Source organism: Podarcis bocagei (genome assembly GCF_964188305.1).
Source record: "Podarcis bocagei genome assembly, chromosome: Z".
NCBI lineage: Eukaryota > Metazoa > Chordata > Lepidosauria > Squamata > Lacertidae > Podarcis > Podarcis bocagei.
Genome location: NC_138140.1, coordinates 37,469,493 through 37,495,885, shown reverse-complemented (window position 1 = coordinate 37,495,885; position 26,393 = coordinate 37,469,493). Strand labels below are relative to the sequence as shown.

Here is a 26,393-nt window from a genome sequence, read left to right as displayed (position 1 = left end):
TGGCTAACTTCTCTTACAACTTTTTTTTTAATGACATTCTAATTCAGGGTGAGTTTTAATGTATAAGAGTAGCTTATATCAGTTTATGGAGATTTCGAAAGACATGAAGCATTTGTGGAAGTTTATGTTTAAAAACCTAAAAAGGCACAGTTGTTATTACTAGGTGCAAAAAATAAAAAAATCCTACCAATGAGCTTTGATATCCACCCAACGGGCACAACATAAGAGCAAATTTAATTGTTAAACCGGTGACCAACTGCTGGTGTTTGGAAGGACTCAGAACCTTCATACTGACCAAGTTCCCCATGTGCTTCACTGCACAGATAGAACTCCTGTAGGAAGTAGAGTTTTCACTTGACTGAAGTTGAGAAGGCATATCTGTGAGTGCATTCCTTGGTGTGTTACAAGCTACCCTTTAAGGTGTGTATTTATGACACCTATATAGAACATAAAGAGAAGGTTCTAGGTTCTTCCATTGATAAATAATTTGAAGGTTTACTCCAAATAAAAGTGGTGTTATGAACCACACTGCTCAACAACAAATTTGTTGTCTGCATTTTTTCAGTTGATTTAGGACGAATCTGATGTGCTGAATCCAAAAATCACATTGGTTTTGCTCAATCAGGTCAGGTTTTTGAGCTATGGCCACAAGTCTTTTTTTTACGTTTTTGTTCACATGTACGCTTGTGTGGAGCATTTTAGAAGAAGTTGGTGGGGGTAAAATGCCATGTCGAATAATTGTTTTGATTGGAAATGATTATTTTAATGACAAGAAGTATTCAGGTCCGATAGTTCTGGGTGATTATGTCGAAAAGGGATCAGTTTGAAGTCATAAAACCTCGAAATCTTCCATAAATTGATGCGGCTGGGATCAACAGAAAGAACCGGAGCAGCCTCAAGTATCCTGATCTTCAATCAGCACGTTGTCCTGTAGCTCATTGTGATGAAATTCCAGTACCTATCTTCGGAGAACTTCCTGACATTAGTGACGAAGATGCCTCCAGTGTTGAAGGACATGAAGAAGAATAAGTGGTTCTTGAAGATGATGCTCCACATCCATTTTCCCAAAAGGAGTTGAATGATCTAGTTCACGACCTCAGCTTGTCAAAGGACTCTGCCAAACTGTTGACATCCAGATTGAAGGAAAAAAACCTCCTCTCTGACAGTGCTCACATCAGCTTCTTCCGCAACAGGCATTAAGAGTACCTCCGTTTTTTCTCGGAAGAGAAGGACTTGGTGTACTGTGCAGATATTGCGCAGCTTCTGCTCAAGCTTGGAGTGCCACAGTACGAACCCAAAGATTGGAGACTGTTCATTTACAGCAGCAAGCGATCACTGAAATGTGTTCTGCTACACAACGGCAACCAGTTTGCCTCTATACCCCTGGCTCACTCGACTACACTGAAGGAGAACTATGAAGCGGTGAAGTATGTGCTGGAGAAAATTGGTTATAATCAGCATAAGTGGTTTATTTGTGTTGACCTGAAGGTGGTGAACTTTTTGTTGGGACAACAGTCTGGCTTCACCAAGTACCCATATTTTCTGTGCATGTGGGATAGTAAGGACCGTGCTCAGCATTACACGAAGAAGGACTGGCCTGCGCGGGAGGAATTGGTGCCTTGCAAAAAAAGGAACGTCATCAACGACCCTCTGGTGGACAGAGACAGAATACTCTTCCCACCGCTGCACATCAAGCTCGGCTTAATCAAGCAGTTCACCAAGGCTCTGGACAAGGATGGTGACTGCTTCACTTACTTGTGCCAGGCTTTTCCAGGATTGACCATGGAGAAGTTGAAAGCTGGCATCTTTGACGGTCCTCAGATCCGTCAGCTCATCAGAGATCCAGAGTTCGGAAACTCAATGAAGGAAGTGGAACTGGAAGCGTGGAAGGCTTCTGTAGTGAAGAACTTTCTTGGCAACAATAAGGCCAGAAACTACACAGAACTACACAGAACTTGTCAACAACATGCTGACTGCTTTCAGAAACCTGGGCTGCAACATGAGCGTCAAAATGCACTACCTATTTTCATATATGGACCGGTTTCCTGAGAACCTGGGTTCAATGAGTGATGAGCAGGGGGAGAGATTCCATCAGGACATGAAAGAGATGGAGACCAGGTATCAGGGTCGCTGGGACACAGTCATGATGGCTGACTACTGTTGGACTCTGAAGAGAGACCTCCCTGCCGCTGAGCATTCCAGGAGTTCCAAGAAACGGAAGTTCAAGCCCTGAAGTTTGAAAAATGGTGAAGCAACATGCAATTTACGTGTACTTACCTTTATCAATGCCCACCATTCAGTTTACAGTAAACCTGACCTGATGGAGAGAAACGGATGGCATTTCCTGATTCAGCAGTGCAAAAATACCCTAAATCAGTTGTAGAAATCTAGACAACATTCAAAAAGTAAAAAATTGTTGCCCAGTGCCATCATTGCCAAAACAAGATGACACCTGATTGGCTCTCTAAACACTCATTTTTCTGGTTATTTGGCTATAGTTTTTGATAGAATATACATAATAGAACAAATTTTGTTGCATTATATTCTTCATTAGATTATCTTTCCATTGATGTATAATTTTATGGTATTACTCCAAAACAAAGTGGTGTTATGAGCCATCAAACCTCAGAAATACACTTTCTCCAAAAGGTTTCCACAATTTTGGCCACTAGTGTAACACATTATGTGCATAAGTAGGCTTAAACCTTAGCTTATATGTTCACTTTTCTTCTTCCCTTCTTTCCTGTTGTGCTACAATTTCTTATTTAGCAAATCAAACAAGGCAAGCTATGGCATCAACATTGTTGTACCACTGTGGATGAAACAGGAAACTATGGTTTGTTAAGATCCCATAAGTAAGTTAAAAAATTGCAGTGCAAGAGTGGAAACCAGCCACTTGGCCTGATCCAGACCATAAGAACCTTTATGTGTATTTTAAAAGGTTTAATTCCAGGACCTAAGAGCAACCCCCCCCAAAAAAAAACCCACACATGTGCCTGGTCAGAATTGCCTGCTAGATCCCCAAAGATGGTTTGGTATATATTAAACTTATTAGTTGTCTTTTCATTTCAAATTATTGTTTGTGATGTGCACTAGTTAGACACATTCCGGAAGAAAACTGGTTGGTAGTGGTTACAACTCATTTGAAAAGACTAGCAATGTTTTTGTTGGTTTAAAACTTCATCAAATGTAAGTTTCCAAAGAAAGAAATTTGCATTAGGAAGATATTTCCATGTTTCCGCTGTATTGAAACCACAGTCAGGATACAGAAGTTGTACATTTTCTTAGGCATGTATGGACTGCTACATGTTCTTTTGTTTCCTTTGGAGGTATGCCATAGTAGATTAATACCAAGTGTCTGTTGGTTGAGTGGGCACAATGTATTTCTGAACTTCACTTTGAAGTTTATCTGTACTTGATGGGGGACTTGTTCACTTGCTCAAGGTGTCATCCATTAATAATTTTGTAACATAGGCATTTATTTTCCATTACTTTGAATTTCTGTTCTGGATAGGCTTGTATGTCAAAAATGTTTCAGACTGAAAGGCACAAAGACTTGAAGGGGTTTTTTTATTGTTAGTTAGAAAACTGTTATTCACCTGGCACCTTCAAAGGCGACATGATCTTTCTCCAGGCAACTAAAATACAACTCAGGTCTATACACAAACAAGGTTTTCTCAATTTGCTGTGCATAAGTAATGGAAAAACACTGTGTTTCACTTTCCTAATGCAGGAGGCACTGAAGGAAAACAACAAGAGAAGAGAGATGGAGGAGAAAATTAAGAGAGCCAAGCTAGCAAAAGAGAAAGCAGAACGTGAGAAACTGGAGCGGCAACAGAAGAAGAAGCAACTGATTGACATGAATAAAGGTAAGTAAGCATTTGTAATAGATCTGATCTGGTTAAGACCACTCTCAGTTGTAAAAAAGACTTAATTGCTGCATTAAAGGTGCAGAAAGAGAGATAGCATGTCCAGGCATCTTCTCCATGTCTAGTTTTTTTGTTTCTTCTTTCACTGCCATTTCTTACAGTCTTTTCCAAAGCATTTTGTATTGAGTTATTGACTTGTTTTCCTTTGGTGCAGTTAAATGTGTGTGTTTTTAAATGGATTTACTTGTTCTAAAAATCACTGCAGTGTTTTAATTTTTTATTCTACAAACATCTTTATAATAGTGGGTGTGCAGCAGTTAACATCTCTCTTCTGTGGTTTGAAGGTTTCCCATTATAAATGGATGCGCTCTCAGCAGTGCTCTTTCAAGAGCTGGTTCAGCTGCAAGCCTCACTACAGATTGACAATTGGATATGATAAAGAAAACCTTACGTTAAGATTTCTGGTTAGTTGAAATGACACTATAATGTGTACATCAGCATTCTGTGAGAATGGGCGCAGGAAGGAAAGGAGAGGAAGAATCAATAGGCCCCTAATATCTGTGCTTTGCAGAGTTCCAAAAGACAGTTGAAATGCATGCTTTATTTTCCATCCCTTTGGGTTCCTGAAACGGAGAAGAGAGATGACACAAATATGAATTAGATTGAACGAGAGATTACTTCACCCTGCAGTTTGCTGTTCTCCCTTCTGTGATCATTTCAGTTCTGTTGTGAGGCAGAGCTTAATCCATCCCAATCATAAAACACATAAAAATGCTCAGTGTGTGACTGTGACTTGTCTTTTCTACCCAGTGAGCAAATCTGACAGGATTCAGTTCTAGCAAAAATAACAACATTTCTCTCTTGACAAATCTTATGTAAGGTGCCAAGGTGTATTAGTTGAATGCTAGAACAAGCCTTATAATTAGGGTGAATTGAGGCAACAGGACTTCTCAGAATTTGAACCAATTAGATGAGTTTTGGAATAAAAACATTGCACATTAAAGTATCCTTTTTCTATTTTAGAGAAAGGCAGCACCTTAGATTCATAGTCTAATATTGCACAAATGAGCTAGTGGTTTGCTGTTTGACTCAAGGCTCTAAAAAAGAGAAAAGAATACATGCTGCTGCACCCAAGCTTTTCTCTAATGCTGTAGCTATTGTTTGTATGATGCCTATCACAAAGCATAGCCCCTTGCTTGTTTTTTTACCCTTCCCAATTTATATTACCTGTTGAGGAGGTAAGAGATAGGTTGGGCTATGGGCTCTCACACCTCCTCCTCCTCCTGCCCCCACCCTTCCTTCTCCACTGTCTCCCAGAACCAGAAGAGATTGAAGCGGGAGGAGCAAAAGGCATAGCTCAGAAAGGGGAGATACATAAGTAGAGGTCGAGTGTGGGGGCTCTTTGTTGCAACAACTGCCTCATTTGGTGCACACCTAGGAGTACCTGAGAGATGTAGGATTGATTGACATAACTTTCCCTAACTTGTCAGTGTCACTCTGGACATTCCGTGCCTGACAGCATCATGACACTATATTCAGACCATTTCCATGTTTAAATTTTGCTATTTATTTTACTTCCACTTTGAATTTCTCCCCACTTTTAATATTTTGTTGATTTTGTTAAAAACTACAAACATAACAGAACTAAAGAAAACAAGTAATAAAAAAAAATAACCTTAAAGCATTACTGGCTGGATTACAAAATGAATAATGAAGTATTGACTCACACAAAGATTCCCTTTTACAAATGAGATATGTAAAAATAAAAGTATTCTTCACCTGTGAATTACATCTTTATTGAGGACAATGTTTATATAAAGTCTTAGATGACATTGAGTGGCTATATTCGTATAAGAAATAAATCATGTCATATAGCAAAAACAATTTTAAAAACCCAGTATTCCGAGATCCACTCTTTAGAAACCTTTAGTTCATGAGATATATTTTCAAGGCAGACAAGTTGCCAGACTAGATTATCAGCAATCCAAATTATTAAGATTGAAGAGCTTCCAGGATTTGGCAGTGGAGCTCTGGGCTGCTGTTGTGACTTACATTCCAAGTCCTGTTCTGTTTCCATATATAGTTTCAAAAGCACAAGTGGAAAGATGCATCAAAAGTTTAGTTAGTTATTAAAGAGATTTCAGAAAACACCTTATTCCAAAATTCAACCTTAGGACATCCTACCACATGTGCTTATAGGTGCCAACTGTGTGGCAGCCCCTCTGATGATATACCTAGGTGCACAAACAGAAGCTGTTGCAGAGTAAGGTGCCAGGCATGTACTAACATTAAAGAAAGTTTGAGCCGGCAAAGACCTGTATGGAGGCTTTTTCCATAGAGTATTTCACTGCTTATCATCTATCTCTATGTCCCAATTAGATATCCACCATGACTTTTTGACACTGGACCCTAAAGGAGGCATTAATAAAAAAATTGCGTAATGTAAAGCTGAGTTGCTTTACATAATGTGCTATGTTCAAAAGGGTTAATTGCCCGTTAGCATCTTTTTGTCAAAGGACATATAAGAAACGATCTCATCTGGCAGTCCAATGGCCAGGGAAAGGATTGAATAATGGCAAGAATTTGAAACACTTTTAACAGCCTTCCTGTTAACAAGTGCACATTTGATCTGAATATCTGCTATAGTGAACTGTATGTGTAACTCAGCATACATAACAATTGTGTGTGTGTGTGTGTGTGTGTGTGGAGTGGGGGGGACACAATAAATACATAGCCTTTTAAGATGAGCAAATTCGATGGCAGTAATTTTGATGCAAATTTTATTTAATGTCTCCATTATATCTGATTACCATGACAATTAAAATTACTTTTTAACTAGCAGTGCAAGGATAAATGGAAGAATGAGCTGCTTCAGTCACAATTAGTATTGATTTAATTGTTTTGAAAGGTATATTAACATTCCCTTAGCACAGATGAAGACAGTGGAATGGAGTTCATTACAGGGGACTGACAACTATCTGGGATGTCAAGGTACTTTACTTTTGAAAAAACATTTGAATCAAAAAAGCTGAATCACAAGTCACTTAATAAGCTCATATATATATGAATATTAACAATGACATTATTGTTAATAGCTTCCCTGTGCTCAAGGTTGGCCCACCCATGAGGCAACAGGATTCACAGGGACAGCAGATCCAGCCTCCCAGGAATGAATTGCCTGCTGCCACTGCCACAGTGGCATCAACACCATTCCTTGGAGGCTGAATCCATGCCTCCTTGGCAACCCCCCTCTCATGCCATCTTTACAGTGGCTTCTTGGTGAATAGGAGGTGCTGATGCTCTTTTCCCACCCTTGTTCCCAATGTAAATCTTTACCCAACCCCATTCATGATCTCAATCTTCACTCACTCATTGTTCTCTGGCGGGGAGTGGGGGGGGGGAGGGCGTCATTTTGTGGTTTGCCACAGGTGCTAAAATGTACTGGGCTGGCCCTGATAGCCCTTTACACAATGAATGCAACATGTTCATGCCTTTTTAACAGTCCAGTGCAAAGAAACCCTAGTTATAGCTAAATTTGTCAGTATTGCCTTCCGCTTACAGATGCATACAGCTGATACACCCCATTACCACAGCATTAGAAGATAGAAGAGACAATGTTCACAGCATAAACTTTAGCTTTACCATGCACCTAAGCCATTTGTAAATAATTATCTGATTCTAAGATGCCTAGACATCACTTGTTTCCTCTATACTTCTCTACTTTACACCTGATTATTAGTAGCAGAATGCACCAAATGGACTCCATAGGCGGGGTATAGTGTTGGCTGTCACAGAAACACAATTTGGTGGTATTAGCATTATTAATAAAATTTGTATACCATCCTTTATCTGAAGATCACATCCAAACATAAAAATACAAAATGAAAATACAAACTACACAATAAAACAAAAGCAAAACAAATGAATAATGCCCACCTCCATTTAAAAGGTCATGGAATGTTCAGTCAGCCAAAGGCTTGGTTAAAGAGAAATGTTTTCTTCTGGCGCCTTCCTTACATATCTTTAGCCTCCCTGGGGAGAGCATTTCACAAATGTGTTCTTCAACTGATAAGTGGCTCGTTGGACTGTGTCTTTCAAGAAGAACAACTGAGAGAGAACAGTATAGCAGGCATAGAAACATTATGGACACAACACTGCTTTGTGCCCCCTAACCTTGCCTTCACTTGAGCAATTGCTCTGTAGGCACTCCTTGCAGTAGTTTCTCTCTTCTTGTGGCACATGTTAGTCTGGATTTCACAGGTTGGTGTGTGAGTATCTGATGGTTCCATTTCGGTGTATGGAATTAGCCTTAAATGTTTTTTAGGTTTTGTGCAATTTTGTGATCTTATACAGGATCATCTACAACTTGTAAATCCTTGTCATTTGCTCTCTCTCTCTCTCTCTCTCTCTCTCTCTCTCACACACACACACACACACACACATATAAAGTGAATATTTTTACACATGAAAATAGTCTGGAAATAATCTAGGTTAGGAGTAGGGAAATGCATTGTAGCAAGTACCTTTGAATGAAGGTAAGGAAGCAGTAGATTTCATCTTTATTGAACCATAGGTGTTACATCCACACACTTTATAGTACAGATGCTCCACTGCAAGTTAAGTCCCTTTGCTTATTTCTGTCTGCTTAGCTTTCATTCAGAGTGCTCCTGAGAGAGCTTCTCATCAGCTCCTGAAGGCATCCTGGGACACCTGTTTCATGTTCACCTCCCTTTCTTCCCATGCAACTTGACAGTAAAGTGCCAGATACTCTCTCTGCACAGAAATACTTTCATAAGTCCACAAGATGCCACAAAGAGCTTTCACTAAATGGGAGAAACATATCTGTTGGCTGTATCTTTCTTCACTTTTTGAAACTTATTTGTTAGATGAGTTGAGCTATACTTGCACACATTTCAACACAAGCACTTGCATCAGGATCTCAGGAAGCTTCCTGGTTTTGCTCCCTGTCTGGGACTGCCAAAAAATGAGTTTGCATGATATATTTGGTTTAGTGGGACACAAGTTTTGCAAGCTTACATTAAAGTTGCATTGTAAACCAAACAGTAATAGACAGAAAGTTGCAATGTCACTTATGGCACACAAGCCAGAGTTGTGCTTCATTAAAAAAAAATGTTACAGAATGCATCAAACTCAAAGAAAGGTAATAATTCCATCTGTTGGCTTACATTACCACTTTTCTATAAATGAAAAAAAATGAGAACTTTGAGCAGTATCAGAGAGAAAGCCACAAGTGACAATCCCAATTTGCAACTACACAGATTTATTCTATTTAAGAAATAGACTTTACAGCTTTTGACAATGATTTCAGTAGACTTCAACTTGATAGTATCAATTTGATATTTTAAATAGAATATCTGCAGCTTTCTCTTCATCAGTCTAGAAATTCCTTATATTACTTAAGCAGAGATTCCTTAATTACTGAATTATGTGCTGTAAGAATGTGTGATCAATTTTATTTATGCAAAGAGAAGAAAAATATTGGGAAGTCTTTATCCATGGATTTAGAATTCCTGTATTCTAACTTATCCACATTGGAATTTGATTATTATAATATAAAAGTAGAGTGGTGAACTCTACCAATGTATAGCAGTAGACTGAGATATTTTTCTCAACTTACTTTAAAAGATGTGTTCATTATGAAAACCTGACCTGAAATGTTATTATCCATTTTTATTTTTAATTCTGCTAAATTAATATGGTAGTGTCAGGGAACTGCCATCGGAGCATCAGGCGGTGGAGGGTCTCAGGGAGGAAGAAAGAGACTCAACAGCTGAGGCAGGAACCAGCAGGGGGAGGAGTGAATCTCTGAGGGAATGCGAGCAGGAGGGAGGGCTCAGAGACGCTTCCAGCGAGAACAGTGGGGAGGTATCTGAGTCTCCCATAGGGAGACCCACACCTCGCCGGAAACTGTCACGCCGTGAGTCCAGGAGACGCGTTTCCGTTAAGGAGCTTCTTTGCTGGAAACGCTTCCGCAGACAGCCACTGTCAGACTCTACGAGTGACTAAGAGCAGACATGGTTGTGGAGCTCTGTCACACACGGAGGTTTGTGGAGTCGCACAAACTCTGAGGGAGCACGATTTTACGCACAAGCAGCTAATCATCCCATTACAGGTAGATTCCGCAAGTGTTTTTGGATGTTGCACATCTTCTGAAAACAGTCCAGTGTACGAATATGGTATTTTTACCTGCTTCTTTTATATTGCAAAACGTAACCCTGAAGTCCTAGAAAATACTTAAATCTAGATATAAGAACAATTCAAAGTGGTATAAACAAACAAACAACAACAATGCTTCAGGAATGCAAGCCTGCATCTTATTTTCAATCTCCTGGGAAACTAGGCAAATAATCTTGGCTACTTTATATGCCAACATAGCAGTTCAAAGCACGTCAAAGTGCAAGGAGATCAATAGGTGCCGCTCCGGCGGGAAGGCAAATGGGGTTTCTGTGCGCCACATGACCCGGAAGCTGTACGCCAGCTCCCTCGGCAAGTAAAGTGAGATGAGTGCCGCAACCTCAGAGTCATCCGCAACTGGACCTAATGGTCAGGGATCTCTTTACCTTTACTTTATACGTATGCTAAAAGCTAGTTATCTTTTTAAAAGAAACAAATGAATTATTCCTTCGTTACTGTAATGCTGTCCAAAGTTCAAAGAATGATTTTCAATGTGTTTTTGAAGGGTTAACACAGTCCAAAAGGTTATATAGCAGAATTTTTTGTTTTGCTTTGCTTTGTTTTCTTGTCATGAGGGCTACATTTAACCATGGCCAATTCTCCATGCCTGCATGCCAGTGGCAACTGTGGCAGTATAGGGGTGTATCCAGTACACACTCTTGCATACCCCGCCTTCACACAAAAGGCATATAGAGCCTTGGGCATACACACAGGCATGCATCCCTCCTCAGCTAATTCATGCAGATCAGCTGAGTGGGGGGCTGTAAATTTCTCTCTGCTCATCAAATGAGCAATCTGCTGGCTGGGGACAGTTTGCATCTCCAATAAGGGACTGGGCTTTGCCCATCCTAGCTAGGTGCCTTTGCAGCCAACATCAGAGGGGTCTAGGAAAAAAATAATCCTTGGGGACCAGATCAGATTCCTGAACTGGGAGTTAGACACCCCTGTTATATACCATGCGAAATAAGTTTTGGTTAGCTTTTTTGTGGCTTCCATTCCTGTGCATTAAGACGGTTTACCTAACGAGACAGGAATGTTGTGTGCCACTGAAAATCCAGTTTACCCCTGTGACGCTGCAGGATTCAAGCTGCCCATTTCCCAGACATGGTCATAAATATGAATATCCTGCTATTTCAAGAATCACAATGGACCCATGTAAAGTGTTCCTTAAGGGCTTTTCACATTTGGTGTAAAACATTGCTAATCTAAACATTGCTAGGAGAGACACTAAGTTTAGGGTTGCATGAAAATAATCTAATCTCTTTTAGAGGGTGTGCATGCAGCAGCTTTGTTCTTATTGCTGCCAATAGTGCTTTAAAGCGGCTGTTTTCTCAGTGTGCTCCTGCAGGGTTAAGAGAGGATAAGCCACAGAGCTCTCGGAATCAGAAGAAATCAAGATCATACAAAGGATATTGGTCCTGAAGCCCCAAAAACAAAATAATTGGCAAAGATGACTGAACACACATTCTCTATGGTGCCCTAGTCTCAATGGAGGCTGTTGTTCTAAAAGGCACAGATATGAAAGGGAAGTCTGTTCTTAGACAGTAACCCCAAGGTTGTAAAGGGGTCCGTGATGAAACTAGCCTTTCTTATGTCATTGTAAGTATGGAAATGAAATTATGCACAGAAAAGCAAGCATGGCGACCCAGTGTGAGTTCCAGTATCCAGTCTGTTCCTCAAGTTATTTATTGGGGGCATGGTAGTCTTTGTAGGAAGATCAGGCAAGTAACACTAAAAGGATGCAAGCACTGTGATGATTAGCTTGTTTTTCTTAAGTTTGTTGGACTATAACATAGATATAATACAAACATATTTCTGAAAACAAATTGGCTATCTCTCAGAATTTGTATTAGATTATGAAACTAGATGAGACAAGCTCCCACAGCTGTTGAAAATAAAGTGTTTAGAATTGGACAACAGGGTTTGCCCTTCACTACTCAGTCATTTGGCAGGGAAATTGCAGGGAGAAATAACATCCCCCCCCCACAATTTCCTGCATAAAAATAGGAAACCAATTGGACCCTTTTGTTGAATTAGACACATAAAGACTTACAGTAAAGGTACAGTACACCCTTTCAACCACAAGCTCTCGGGTGATTGAGGAAAAATTACCACCAGCAGAAAAACATGATGGTTTTGTTGTAATCAAATGCAGTCTAGTAACGGTGGAGTTGGAATAAAACAAACAAACTTGAACTCTCTATTGCATGGGTTGGCAAACTAAGGCCCGGGGGCCGGATCCAGCCCAATCGCCTTCTAAATCCGGCCAGCAGACGGTCCGGGAATCATTGTGGTTTTACATGAGTAGAATGTGTCCTTTTATTTAAAAGGCATCTCTGAGTTATTTGTGGGGCATAGGAATTTGTTCTTCCCCCCCAAAAAAATATATAGTCCGGCCCCCTGCTGGTCTGAGGGACAAGGTCTGAGGGACAGTGGACTGGCCCCCTACTGAAAAAGTTTGCTGACCCCCTGAGTTATGTATTATCAGCATGGCAAGAGATAAAGAGCAAGGCTGAGAAACAAAAGAAATTTCTCATAAAGGCAGGATTTTGGGTATAGCATGTCACTGAATGTCTTGATGAATCCTGATGCCTATTTTCTTATTTTTAAAGTTTTATTTTTTATATAAAATATGCTACATTTCAGCATTAGTTTTTATGATAGTTTTCTATCATTCCTGGTCTTTGCATTTGACCTTTGTATAATTTCCATACTATTCTTTAAATTATTAGCTATTTTAGTATAGTTGCTTTTTATGTTGTTTTAATTATATTACAGTTTAATTACTTTTGAATGATCATGTTTGCATACAGTACTCCTCATACATTGTCACCTTCAATTGTTCTCCACATTCATATATCCCAACTTCTATTTCTGTTTTACACCAATGTATTTGTGTTCTGCATGGTTGAAAAGAAGAACAACTTAGGTCTGTTCTGAAAGATCCACTTGAGATAATGCTGAACATTTAAATTAAGCATTTTTAGTAAGGAAAACTTCGACAAACATATTTTAATTCTGAAAAAAGTGTTTATTTCTTTAAAAATGAACCATATCTGTATCTTGCCAACTCTTTCTCAATATGTTAATTTGATCCTAGACGTATCATAAGCAATCTGTTAATTATTCACCTTCTTTCACAAACTGATGTGAGGTATAGCTTCACTTATTTGCACGGGCACAACTTGCTGTGTTTTAATTAAAAAGTGAGTATTATTCACTGTTTTTGGAGAAAAATGCTTACTAGAAAACCTGGTTCTTAAGGTTATTTATTTAGCATTCAGGATACATTTAGTTAGCAATGAAATTGTGGCAAGTGGTGCTTTTAGATGACTGTAATCTATGTGCTAGCCACTTAAAAGTTTACTTGTAGTAGTTATGAATGTTGTAGGCAGGTAGTATCTTCTTCGCTGTAACTGCACCCAATTTGTTACCATCTTTGTACTGTACTAGGTTTATAATCAGTGTTTTTTTTTTTCTTTAAAAAATGTTTAGGGGTACTCTCATTTTCCTACTCATATTGAAATACTGCCCCTTAATGAGGCCAAACTTAGATTCACATAATGTTTAGGGCTATGCATACACCTGCGCCCTCGCCCCCGAAAAAAACACTGCTTACAAGTAGCTAACTTGGTACAGTAGTGCTGAACAGCTTTGCTGAAGGCTTCAGATGACTTGCTTCCCATGTGGTTGCTAGTGTCAGTACATAATTAAGAAGCTACTGCGAGACTATCCATTGCTTCCATCTATTTGGGCAATTATGTCAAGACCCTAATCAAGAAATGGTACAAGAATACGATGGAAGCCTGTAGAAAAGAGTACAAACAAAGAGTACAACCAAATGATTTCATAAGGCCCTAAAGATGATCCCTTGTAGATGAAGCATTTTCTCTGTGGGTATGGAGTATAGGAATACTTGACCATGAAATGGCTTCCTGAAAGGAGATGACAAATCCCAAAAGCTACAAATCACTTTTAACCTTTCTGCCATTTAAATGTGCGCACACAGGCACACACAAAATGTGGGGAAAGTAATGCTCCAGTACTAGCTCAGTCTTGTTCATACCAAACTTTGTAAAGTTGTTAAGAAAAGTGTATGAACAAAATTAGGACAGATTGCCATTTTCTAAAAATAGCAATGCTTTCCCAGTGTATTTAAAGTCATTTGGGGGATTTTTCAGAAGTACTTACCAGGTGTCAAATTAAATGTAGCCCAAGGCTAGCAGCTGTTGGGTGGTGATGTCATTTTTTTCCGGTGCCAATGCATGCTGTTGTCAATATCATCTTGAAAAAGAGAAGCAGATAAGGTACAGTATAAGAAGTATAATGCACAGCATACAATTTGGGATGCAAGCATAAAAAGTGTTGATACATGGGTTAAAAATTACAAACAGTTTCTGCAATATTTTGGTTAATTCTATATTCTGCCTAAAAATTTCACACCACTTAACTGGCCTACCTTTGCACACAAAATCCAAATGTATGGTTAAGGATATATATTTTAAAAGCTTGAAGAGATTATGAGTACAGTTTCATGCCCAGTAGTGGTTAGTAGTAATTAGACCTGGAAGGCTGGCGGTAAATCCCTGTTCAGCCATGAAAGTCACTGGGTGACCTTGCACCAGTCACAGTCTCTCAGCCTAACTTACCTCACATAGTTGATTAAAGGGGGAGGAAGAGAACCATATATGCCACCTAGAGATCCTTGGGTAAAAGGTAGGATATGAATTTATTTATTATGTCACACCTTTGGACACAAGGGTAGCTGATCTACTGGGCCAGTGAAGGTGCTTCCCTCTCCCTGCCAGTGTGTGTGTGTGTGTGTGTGTGTGTGTGTGTGCGCGCACATACCATTTCTTATTGGACCACAGCATTGTCTTTCAGCTGGTAAATCTGGATCCATTATCTAAGAATCACCAGGTGAAACCTGTTAGCTTTTTTTTTTTTATAGGGAAGAGGGATGAAAGGACAGTAGTAGTAAAACAAAAAGACAAATATTTTAAGGTTTTTTGAAGTCTCTGTTGCAGATTGGAATTAAAGATGAGTCCTGGTCTGAAGACATTTAAGGACTTCAAGAATATAGTAGTTGCTGGTGTGTGAATGCACTATGTTAATGTTGACTGTGCAGTGTGTTCCTCTCTGTATTATGAAAAAAATATAATTAGTATACCTTAGATATACCAAGCCTAGGGATGCAGGTGGTGCTGTGGTCTAAACCACTGAGCCTAGGGCTTGCCGATCAGAAGGCCAGCGGTTTGAATCCCCACGACGGGGTGAGCTCCCATTGCTCGGTCCCAGCTCCTTCCAACCTAGCAGTTCGAAAGCACGTCAAAGTGCAAGTAGATAAATAGGTACTGCTCCAGCAGGAAGGCAAACAGTGTTTCTGTGCGCTGCTCTGGTTTTGCCAGAAGCGGCTTAGTCATGCTGGCCACATGACCCAGAAAAACTGTCTGCGGACAAACATTGGCTCCCTTGGCCAGTAAAGAAAGATGAGCCCCGCAACCCCAGAGTTGTTCGCGACTGTACTTAACTGTCAGGGGTGCCTTACCTTTACCTTTTTAGATATACCAAAAGTATGATGGCACATTTGCTCACATATATTGTTCTTCAAGATGGCCCATTAAAGGTTTCCTGCAGAGACCCTAAGTGTCCCCTGTGTTGAAGAACAGTAAAATTTTGGCAAGAAGTTATTTAAGTCAATGAGCCTTGGAATATGCCTCAGCCAGCTTTCCTTTCCTCATTCCTACTGCTTGAATTAAAAGACTTAGTATTCTAGGAAGAAAGAGCTAACACTTTTGGATTCTAGTGAAAGACTGGATACTACATAAAAATAGGAGCTTGTAAAATAATATATTTATATAGTTTGACTGTAATACTTACTGCTGATTTTGACTGAGTTACTGAATTAAGAGGCCTTTTCACTTATCACTGTGTCAAATAGCAATCATAATACTTTCAGGCTTAACTGCAAAGGAGATCATAAGACCTTTGCATTGAACACAGATGCTTATCTGATGTTTTGGTGATGGCATTTATCAAGGAAGCATTCATATTTTAGTGTTTTTTGGTTTCTGTAGAAGCCGCCCAGAGTGGCTGGGGAAACCCAGCCAGATGGGCGGGGTACAAATAATAAATTATTATTATTATTATTATTATTATTATTATTATTATTATTATTATAAATGTGCCTTGAGAACTGAATTATAAGGGTTACCTCAGCAGCTAGATTTGTTGAGGATTAATTTCAACAACTTATTATTTATATGCCACCCATCTGACTTGGTTCCCCCAGCCACTCTGGATGGCGTCCAACAAATTAAAACATCAAACATAGTAAAACATTAAACATTAGAAACTTCCCCAAACAGGGCTGCCTTCAGATGTCTTCTAAAAGTCAGATAGTTGTTTATTTTATTGACATCTAATGGGAAGGTGTTCCACAGGGCAGGTGAGACTACCAAAAAGGCCCCCTGCCTGGTTCCCTGTAGCCTCACATCTCATAGTGAGGGAACCTTCAGTTGGCCCTTGGAGCTGAAACTGTCCCCTCCTGGAATCGCAGAAAGCAGTGGTTCCAGCACAGCCATGACAGGGTGGGGTGTTCCCTCTTCCTTGCTTTGGCATGGTGGGAGGGGTTACTTCTTGCTGCATGAGTATAGGTGGTGCAGGCATTAGCACTTGCATAATGAAAGCCGATCACCATAATATTTGTATATTTCTGTAGTTTCTGGTGGTGGAAAACTCATTCTGAATCAGACCACACGGGCTAGAGCTCGACATTGAGCCTACCAAGTGGCAATGGCAACAGAAGACCTTCTTCACTGCCTCTATTGCATCTGCAGAAGACAGCAACAGGAGACTCTTTCAGGTGGTTCGCAATCTATCGGAACCACCTTTGTCACTGGGGCGTGGTAGGGACCCCCAAATCTCCTGCAATGCTTTTGCAAAGTTTTTTGCAGATAAAGTCACTCAGATTCGGAAGGAGGTAGACCTCACCGTGGGAGCAGGGCCGGGGCAGAAGAGTGCTGGAGTCTTGTCTAGTCATGTTACATGGGATCAATTCCAATCTGTTACCTCCGAGGATGTGGACAGGCTGCTTGGACTAGTGAAACCAACCAACTGTCTCCTTGACCCTTGCCCATCCTGGCTAATAAAAGCAAGCTGGGAAGGGCTGGGGGATGGGCTCTGCGGGGTGGTGAATGCTTCCCTCTGCGAGGGAGCCTTCCCAGACCTGCTGAAAGAGGCGGTCATTAAACCACTTCTTAAAAAAACATCTTTAGACCTGGCCAATATGGCCAACTATCGCCCAGTCTCAAGTCTACCATTCTTGGGCAAGGTGATTGAGCGGGTGGTTGCTTATCAACTCCAAGCATCCCTGGAGGATGTGGACCATTTGGATACCTTCCAATCAAGATTCAGGCCTCACCATGGGACTTAAACTGCCTTGGCCGCTCTGGTTGATGATCTCTGGCAGGCTAGGGACAAAGATGAGAGCTGTTTCCTAGTTCTGCTGGATCTCTCAGTGGCCTTTGACACCATCAACCATAACTTTCTTCTGGACCGTCTAGAGGGGCTGGGAGCTGGGGGCACTGTTATACAGTGGTTCCGCTCCTTCCTCCTGGGCCGTGTTCAGAAAGTGATGTTGGGGGATGAGTGTTCAGACCCCTGGGTTCTGACTTGTGGGGTGCCTCAGGGTTCTGTCCTCTCCCCCATGCTTTTTAATATCTATATGAAGCCGCTGGGAGAGATCATCAAGTGGGGTTGGGCTGGGTGTTCACCAGTATGCAGATGATACCCAGCTCTACCTTTCTTTTAAATCAGAACCAGTGAAGGCGGTGAAGGTCCTGTGTGAGTGTCTGGAGGCAGTTGAAGGATGGATGGCGGCTAACAGATTGAGGTTGAATCCTGACAAGCCAGAAGTACTTTTTGGGGGACAGGAGGCAGGTGGGTGTGGGGGACTCCCTCGTCCTGAATGGGGTAACTGTGCCCCTGAAGGACCAGGTGTGCAGCCTGGGAGTCATTTTGGACTCACAGCTGTCCATGGAGGCGCAGGTTAATTCTGTGTCCAGGGCAGCTGTCTACCAGCTCCACCCTACCTGAGACCCTACCTGCCCGCGGACTGTCTCGCCAGAGTGGTGCATGCTCTAGTTATCTCCCGCTTGGACTACTGCAATGCGCTCTATGTGGGGCTACCTTTGAAGGTGACCCGGACATTACAATTAATCCAGAATCCAGCTAGACTGGTGACTGGGAGTGGCCGCCGGAACCACATAACACCGGTTCGGAGAGATCTGCATTGGCTCCCAGTATGTTTCCATTGGTGTTGGTGCTGACCTAAACGGCCTCAGTCCTGTATACCTGAAGGAGCGTCTCCACCCCCATCATTCAGCTGAGATCCAGCGCCGAGGGCCTTCTGGAGGTTCCCTCATTGCGAGAAGTGAGGTTACAGGGAACCAGACAGAGGGCCTTATCGGTAGTGGCACCCGCCCTGTGGAACACCCTCCCTTCAAATGTGAAGGAAATAAGCAGCTTTCCTATCTTTAAAAGACATCTGAAGGCAGCCCTGTTTAGAGAAGTTTTTAATATTCAATGCTGTATTGTTTTTAACACTCGATTGGGAGCTGCCCAGAGTGGCTGGGGAAACTCAGCCAGATGCACAGGGGTATAAAGAAATTATTATTATTATTATTATTATTATTATTATTATTATTATTATTATTATTATTAAACAATGCTGAAGGTGGCTTAGAACATGAAAATATTTACATAGCAGAAATAGTCAAGAAGTACATATATGTCACAGGAGCGTGCTGGTCAGTGATCACACAGTTCAAAGATGGAGTTTATTGGCAAAAATACAATCCCCACAAACTTTATAGAATGCCATTGCTAATGAAGAGAGCAGCTTATTCCTGGTTGCCTTCATCCATGAAAATCAATTGCGAAGCCTGAAAGTCCCTACTTCCTCAGGGCTTTTTCCAAACAATTGGAAACTGTGCTTGTGTGCAGCCAACCCCCTCCACCTTTTATGCCTCTTCTGATTCTGGAAGACAAAGGGGGAGGGAGCTTATTGCAGCAGGAAGGGGAGACACCCATGCTTCTTCACCAGCCTAATTCATCTTGGCCTCCCTCATCCCACTGCTCTCTGCCACAGACTCCCAACTTACTAAACCCTGTTACATCTTCCAAACTAGGTTTGGTAGCCTAGTGTGCCTGATGAGCACTATCCTGGGTCTCCACCTTTAACAGCTTGTTCCGTTCGTGCACAAATTGCTAAAAACTATCACTGCGTGCGTAGCAGAACAGAGTCTTTTACATATCTAAATTGGCTGAGTTGCATAGCTGTGAACTGGGAAATGCCACTTTAAGAGAACAACATTTAGCAACAAGGTTTAGTGGTGACGCAACTAGCTTATAAAAGTGCTTCTAGCATTTAGCCCTCAGTCCATTTTTCCCCTTTGCTTCTAAATTATACCAAAAGACATTTGAGGCATTAAATAGAAAATCACTTTGCAGAGGACTGGTTGTTAGTATGAAAAGTACACTTAAATGAATATTACATTTTCATGTATTATTTTTTTTTAAGATGGAATGGAGTAATTCAACATTATTTCATTCCCAGCTACCATTTGTGAGGAAAGAAATATAAATTGCAGCAACAGATTCTGAGCACAGATTATCAGTCTTTTAAGACTGTCATGTCTTTCTCTTGTGAATTTATTCTGCTGAAGCAGCAGCTCATAGCATTAGCAAAAGAGCGATCTTCTACCTTCAGGAGTGTTTTTGCATGGGGCAAATACAGGCAGCCATTTACCAAACTGTACATACTATAATTCACCATTTCCCTACTTCTGCAGTTTTCTAGAGTGGTGAGGAACTATTCTAAAATTATCCCCACAAATTAGGATGATGCAAAAGACAGCTTTCAGTTTGTAAGGGTTTTATTAAAGTTCTTCATTATAGAATAAGATACAGAAAATTAATGTAAAAGTCACAGCATCTCAAAATCATTAATTTCTTTTCCCCACGAAAAGTCCAAGAGGCGTTCCTGAATTGTTTTATTATTGGTATATGTCAACCATGTTTTTTTTCTTTAATACCAACTTTTTCTCCTTTAACTCCCACCACCATACCAAGTAATAGTACATTCTTCCATCCATGTCCATGTTAAAATCTCTCCATTGAGATCACATATTGGAATAATATTCCACAATTCTTTTATTGTTACATATCCTTTAATTCTCACCCAGTTCCATATGTTCAAATTCCATATCCTTTCTTGTTTCCATTTCCTGTTGTATTTACCCTAGTATTCTAATCTCCTCCTCCAGGACTTTCCATTTACGTTTCTTCCACTCTTTTTCCAGAGAGAGTACCATAAATTTAGTAGCATCATTCTCTGAATTCACTCCAATTAGTATGTCAAATGCTTTCTGTTAGAACTGAAGAAAGGCAGGACTGAAGTTTTCCCAAAGCTCTCCCCCCCCGCCCCGTCAATTACATCAATGCCAGATCCAGATGACCAGTTATGGTTTAATCTTCCCCTTCCCCTCCAAGCCCTTGTATGAAAGGCATTTTCATTTCACCATGTGCTTTCTCCAATTTTGTCATTTCATCGTCCAGCTCTGCATCAATTTTGTCTCTAAGTAGTCTCCAGTTCCCTTTTTCAGAGGTTCAGTGGCCATCCTTCATGTATGATTTAGCTGAATTTCCTGCATTACAGGGGGTTGGACTAGCGCAGTCCCTTCCAACTCTACAATTCTATGATCGTGTGATAAATTAATGCCGCACAAAAGCTACACTTAAGCAGCTTTCAGATGGAAACTTCAACAACCCACATCCAAATGGTTGATGATATTAAGCTTAAAGGAATTGTGCTTAAATACCTCCCATCACTTTCAGTTTTGAATCATTTCATATTCCTCTTCAGATTTCATGGATCAGAGCAATGTACAAAACAGCAGAAATACTTGAAGTTAACTAGGCTGGATTGTTAAGCAAGCATACTGAAGAAACTGAAGCCAATCTGAAAACTTGTCAAAGCAATGGGAGTTACTGCACTGGGATCAGACGATGGTTGTACCTTTCTGTTATGTCTTCAGGCAGCCTCACAGTAGGAGGGCTATTGGTTATGCACTAAAAGCAATCTTAACAAAGTTCTTTTGCTGGATTCAGGTGGAGGAAATTCCTGTGATTGGGATGACACTTCCCACTAGTGATGGCCAGTAGGGTCCTGTATTCTACTGTCCTCCTGTCCAGGGGGAGGGGCTACCTGTTTCCAGGTTTGTTCTGAGCAGTCCTTGGTAGAAGCTTGTTTTCTTGATCGTATTCTTGAGCAAAAAAGTTTTCTTTTTACTGATAGTGAAAAGTGTTCATCCTTTCAGTTTAGATTCTTTGTTTGGGTTGTAAGTGATTTGGTGTGATTGAATGCTTCCCTCAGGTTGTCCTTCTCTTTTTTCTTTTTCTTTTTCTCCTCTTCCCTCACTGGGCAGGGGCACTTTACACCCAGGGCATTCTTTCTAGCTGCTTAGTTTAGTTCATAGAGGTTTTTCTGTGTGGTTCATGGCTGCGGCAGGGCTGGACAGAGTTGTTTCCCTCAATAAACTTTGGGCAGGACTGCCATTTTGAAGTGTTCCTCAATGGCGCATTCAACACAAGCGCTTGAGGCTTGTTTTTTTTTTTGTGTGTGTGTGTTTTGTTTTTTTTTTTTTTTTTTTTTGCTGCTGTGCTCCATGTTCTCAGGTATTCTATCTTTCTCTGCTCTGGCCAGATCACCCACATCCAACCCAAACTTTTATCAGTAGGGCATTTGAACTATTCCTGTTAGTGAGATCACTCATTCTCCCAGCTTTTTTTAATAGCTTCAGCTGCATGTATACTGGAAAGTTGGAGCAGCTTCAGGAGGGTCCTATCAATATGCCGTTTAGACAAGAGTGCCATTCTGTGCTGGGATTGTGTGTGCACCTGAAGGGTGTCAGTCGGGTTTTTGTTTTTGCTTCTCAGTCCATTTTTTCTGCCCAGTTTTGTTCCTTATCTCCTGGTTCCCCCTGTGTCTTAATATTGGGTCTACCTTATTCACCTGATCAGCAATTTATTGCTGTCCACTCTCTTGCTCTCAGGTAGGTTGGGTTGGGGCTGTCAGGGTTTGGAACTTTAATTGGGTTTTCCAGTTTGGGGGGTTCCTCTCATTTTCTGCCTTGGGTATGGCTTCTCCCCCTATTTCTGTGGCCTTTCAACAGGAGGTGGTGAGGGAGCTTTCTGATTCCAGATTATTAGTTTCTGGGGTTTACCTTTTATTAGTTTTTACAAGCGTTCAAACTGAATCATGCTCTAGCTGAAAATATACATGCACCCTCTAAGGCTCTTTTATTACTATTTTGCATGCAATGACTCTTAGATTGCTGACTTCCAACCCCCAACTCCCATTGATTTTCAGCCTCAATAAAGAATGGTGTTTGCTAAGAATAAGTAATGATTTCTAAACCTTCCAAAAATCAGATGGTAGAGTCTTCATAGAACTATAATTTCTAAAGGCAAGTGTGAGATCACCTGCTTGGTGCCATTGCCATTATAAGAGAACAAGGGAGGTATTCATGGTGAGTTCCGGCATCTCTTTTTCTAGAAAAACAGCACTGACACTAGTCATCTTGGTGATATCCTTGTTTTCTGTGTATTGGGAGGATTTGCGTTTGTGTTTGGGGATGAATGTTCAGATATACAATCTCACCAGCTTTCTGAAATGGTTCACTTTTCCCCATGGAAGTGATATCAAGTGCTTTTCTAAAGATGAAGATCATGTCTCCATTTTGAGATAGTACTTTCTGACATGGAGAACATTACATCATTTCAGCTCAAACAGATTACCATTGTAGCGCATCATAATGAACAAGTAAATACAATTGTAATGGAGGTGTGTATGGATTATGTATATGTCTGTAAACATTTCTATCATTTCTATTTGAAATATTCATATGTGTATAGGCTGCAATTTGGCAGGTAGGCAGGAACGTTTAATGCCCATTAAAAGATATGAGTCTATAATGTGTGTGTATGGCTGAAAGCATGTTTGTAAACTTTATATATAATGTTACTTTTATTTGTCTCACTAAATGGTGTTCAGTATGCTGAACATAATAATCCAAGTTGCATCAAAGTGATGTACAGTTACATTGTATTTGATTACAGACAAGCCATAGGTATGGGCAGAATAAAAATAGCAATAATAATATCAAACTCTTGTTATTTGCTTCCAGAGTATATAGTTAGCTTTTGCAGATAAGCCTATAATGTGGGTAGGAAGAAAATAAGCATCATGGTTCATTGGTCTTCTACTACTTATAGCTGTTTCTGCCCTGTATGTCTTGCATTATTACATACCTCTCCAAGACCTTTTTAACAAAACAAATTGAAACATGAAGTGTAAACCATGCAAGTGAGGATTGGGCAAATAATTAAATAAATCATTTTAACCAGCTTCCCTTAGTATACTAGGGATAAAAGAGATTTTAAGACACACACACCCCAGCCCTCACTTCTTAAAGTGGTGGATTATTTTCTGCCTATGGATTTGGGGAGCATTATGTTTCCTTTCGTCGGTCTTCACTTGCAGGTTCTTTATTTGAATAAGTAAGTTTTAGTATAATTGTGTCTGCCTAAAGTATTAACATGGGTGTGGGAGAGAGAGAACAGTTGTATAAAGTGTGACCTTGGTACCTGAGAGGACTAAAAATGAATTCCCTGCTTTCCCATTTACTTCAACATACGTGGCAGATTAATAATTTGTTTTGCTTGTTCCATTGTATATACCCCTACTATTAAAGTGAGTGAAGGTCATGTATGGAAGAGCTCCTTGTCTATACTGAATGGAATGGCAGTGATGGCTTTGCTCCTTATTAAAACTTATGAGAAGTTCACCTGGTGTTGATGAGTGTATCAAATTGTTTCATGTGCATCAATTCTGCTAAGCAGGCTTGCGTAGAGATCTTTCAAAAGGAACTTATGACTGCAAAAGATGTTCCTGATCAGCACCTGTTTATTTGCATATGGAACATGTCATCAATAATACAGGAGACAAGGTCTTAAAGTCAGAAGAACAGCGAGTGAGGTTGGCATCAATTTTGTTTAATAGAACTTCATAAACAAACTAGTCAATGGTGTAACATGAAACTGACAGCTTTCATTACAGTAAAATATATGTCTTTAATTTAGTGGTTTTATGTAAATGTGACCCTATTTTTTCTTTTCATATTTTTTCCCTGTGTTATAGCCTTAATTGCAAAGAGATTAATTTTACTTCCTCTGCCATTCACAGAGGGCGACGAGACAGGAGTGATGGATAATCTACTTGAGGCACTGCAATCTGGGGCAGCATTCAGGGATCGCAGGAAACGAACGCCAAGAACTCAGGGTAGGACATTTACTGAACTTTTTTTGGGATGAGGAAATGTATCTAATGTTCAAAGTCAGGGGGGGAGGGAGTCTGTTTGGGGAAAGCTTGTATTACTGTTTACGACTCATGTGAAAACTCAGCAGGACATGTATATGCATTCACAAGTTTTAAAATTCTAACTGTATCTACAGATAATTGTAGAGGGCAAAAAAGAAAGGAGCAGAGGGTTCCCTGTGTGCTTGATACAGCATTAAATATAAACAAACATTCAACAGTTTGTGGAAAATCATCACCATAATTAAATTGACTTAGCTGAAATCTTTAGACTCTGGGAATTGTGAATTTTTATTATAGTTAGATTTTGTTTATTTGCTTGCTGCGCTTTGGCATCAGTCAATCTATTTTTGAAGAGGTATATCCGCTTTGTATATTTAAGTCGAGCAGTTACTGATGCAAGATTGGTCCTGCCAAGAAGCACCCTGTGCCTGCTCTGCCAACTCTAACAGCGGGGAGGGAGAACACACTCAGCGCAGACTTCTTGGAATAGAGGAGGAAGCATTTGAAGCTGAAGCAGGAATTGGCTTGAGAGACTGAAAGCACAGATATAGGAGTTGGAAGAGGAAATTGACCTTTTGATTTTCACACACTAGGATCAGAAGTTTCTGGTTGTGGTACATGAGGATGGGGAAGAAGGGAATGGGTGAACCTAAGGCTTATGATTGTCTGTGCACATAAGACTATAACCTACTTTAGTGTTACTTAAAAGTGATATGTGACTATAAAAATGCATACATATTTGCTAACCATTTGTTAATATTTACTATATTTATACTAAGTTTCTATTGTGTATATATTTACTTTGCAAAGAAAAAGAAATGGTTTAGTGCTAGGTCTCAATATAGGCACAGGGAGAGTGGGGTATAATTTACCAACTGAAGAAAGCAATAGATTGTATTGTAATTCTACAGAATTCTAGGACAGAGATGCAATGTAATGCTTCCTTGTCCCTTTGTTAGATCCAGTAATATTAGCCTTTGCTGGTTGTAGTTGTGGGTGAGGAAGATTGTTACATCTCCTTCCTTCCTTGTTCAATTCCTGTTCATATGAAATTGCTAGGAATTTTAAATATGACCATGAAAGGGAACCAGTGGACAGGCTCCTTATGCAATCTTACAAAATTGTAAGCTGTCAACAAATCTGATTATTGCAGAAGATTATTATGAGTAATCTTTGGCTGGGAGGTGGAATTGTATCCCGTGTACCTGTGTTTATAGAAATAGTATTAGCTAAAATGTTTTCTGATAGATACATAGATAAGACAGAATGCTCCCAGGTATAAAGGAGGATTCTCTTTGTTGAGACGAAGTAATGTTTTCCTTAGCTTCTTTGCTGTCTAATCAGTTTACACCATCTAATATTTTCACAAATAGCCTCCACAAATCCTACTAATTGCCCTGTAGAGTAAATTCAAATAGGAGGTTGTAGTATTGATCCTACCATAATGTGTTGCAAATGTCACATATTAGTCTGTGCATATTAAAGGCTTATTGTAGTCTGAAGTACAAGTCCACAAAACGAAGTTTATATGTCATGTTTCTTTTTATGTACTTTTGACACTGCGTGGCCTACCTTTCCCAAGGACTCAGTATTGTATCCTAATACAGGTTCAGACATACAGATTTAATAGTAAAAACTGTATTTCAGGTGTTCATTCATATGTCACAAAACATGGTATAGCAAACTAATGGTTTATTTATTTTATTTTGACTGAACGAAATATAATTAAATATTGTTGCATCAACTTTCTGCCTATTTATGCTGTAAAAAGGAAAAGTGCACCCTACATATTCACTGAGGTTTTGACTGTTGTAATACAGTCAGCTGCATGTGAGCAAAATGTTTGCTCTTCTATCTACTGCACATCTACATGAAATATGATTAAA

The 26,393-nt window shown here is 40.1% G+C and overlaps 1 protein-coding gene across 1 annotated transcript in view; it reads left to right on the top strand.

Annotated features, from left to right (window-relative positions):
- Positions 1-26,393, top strand: part of DIAPH2 (diaphanous related formin 2) — a 357,022-nt gene that overhangs the window by 241,831 nt on the left and 88,798 nt on the right. The window contains exons 26-27 of the mRNA XM_081179396.1: positions 3,734-3,869; positions 24,373-24,468. Coding sequence (XP_081035522.1) covers positions 3,734-3,869; positions 24,373-24,468 — 232 coding nt within the window. The remainder of the gene's footprint in view (positions 1-3,733; positions 3,870-24,372; positions 24,469-26,393) is intronic.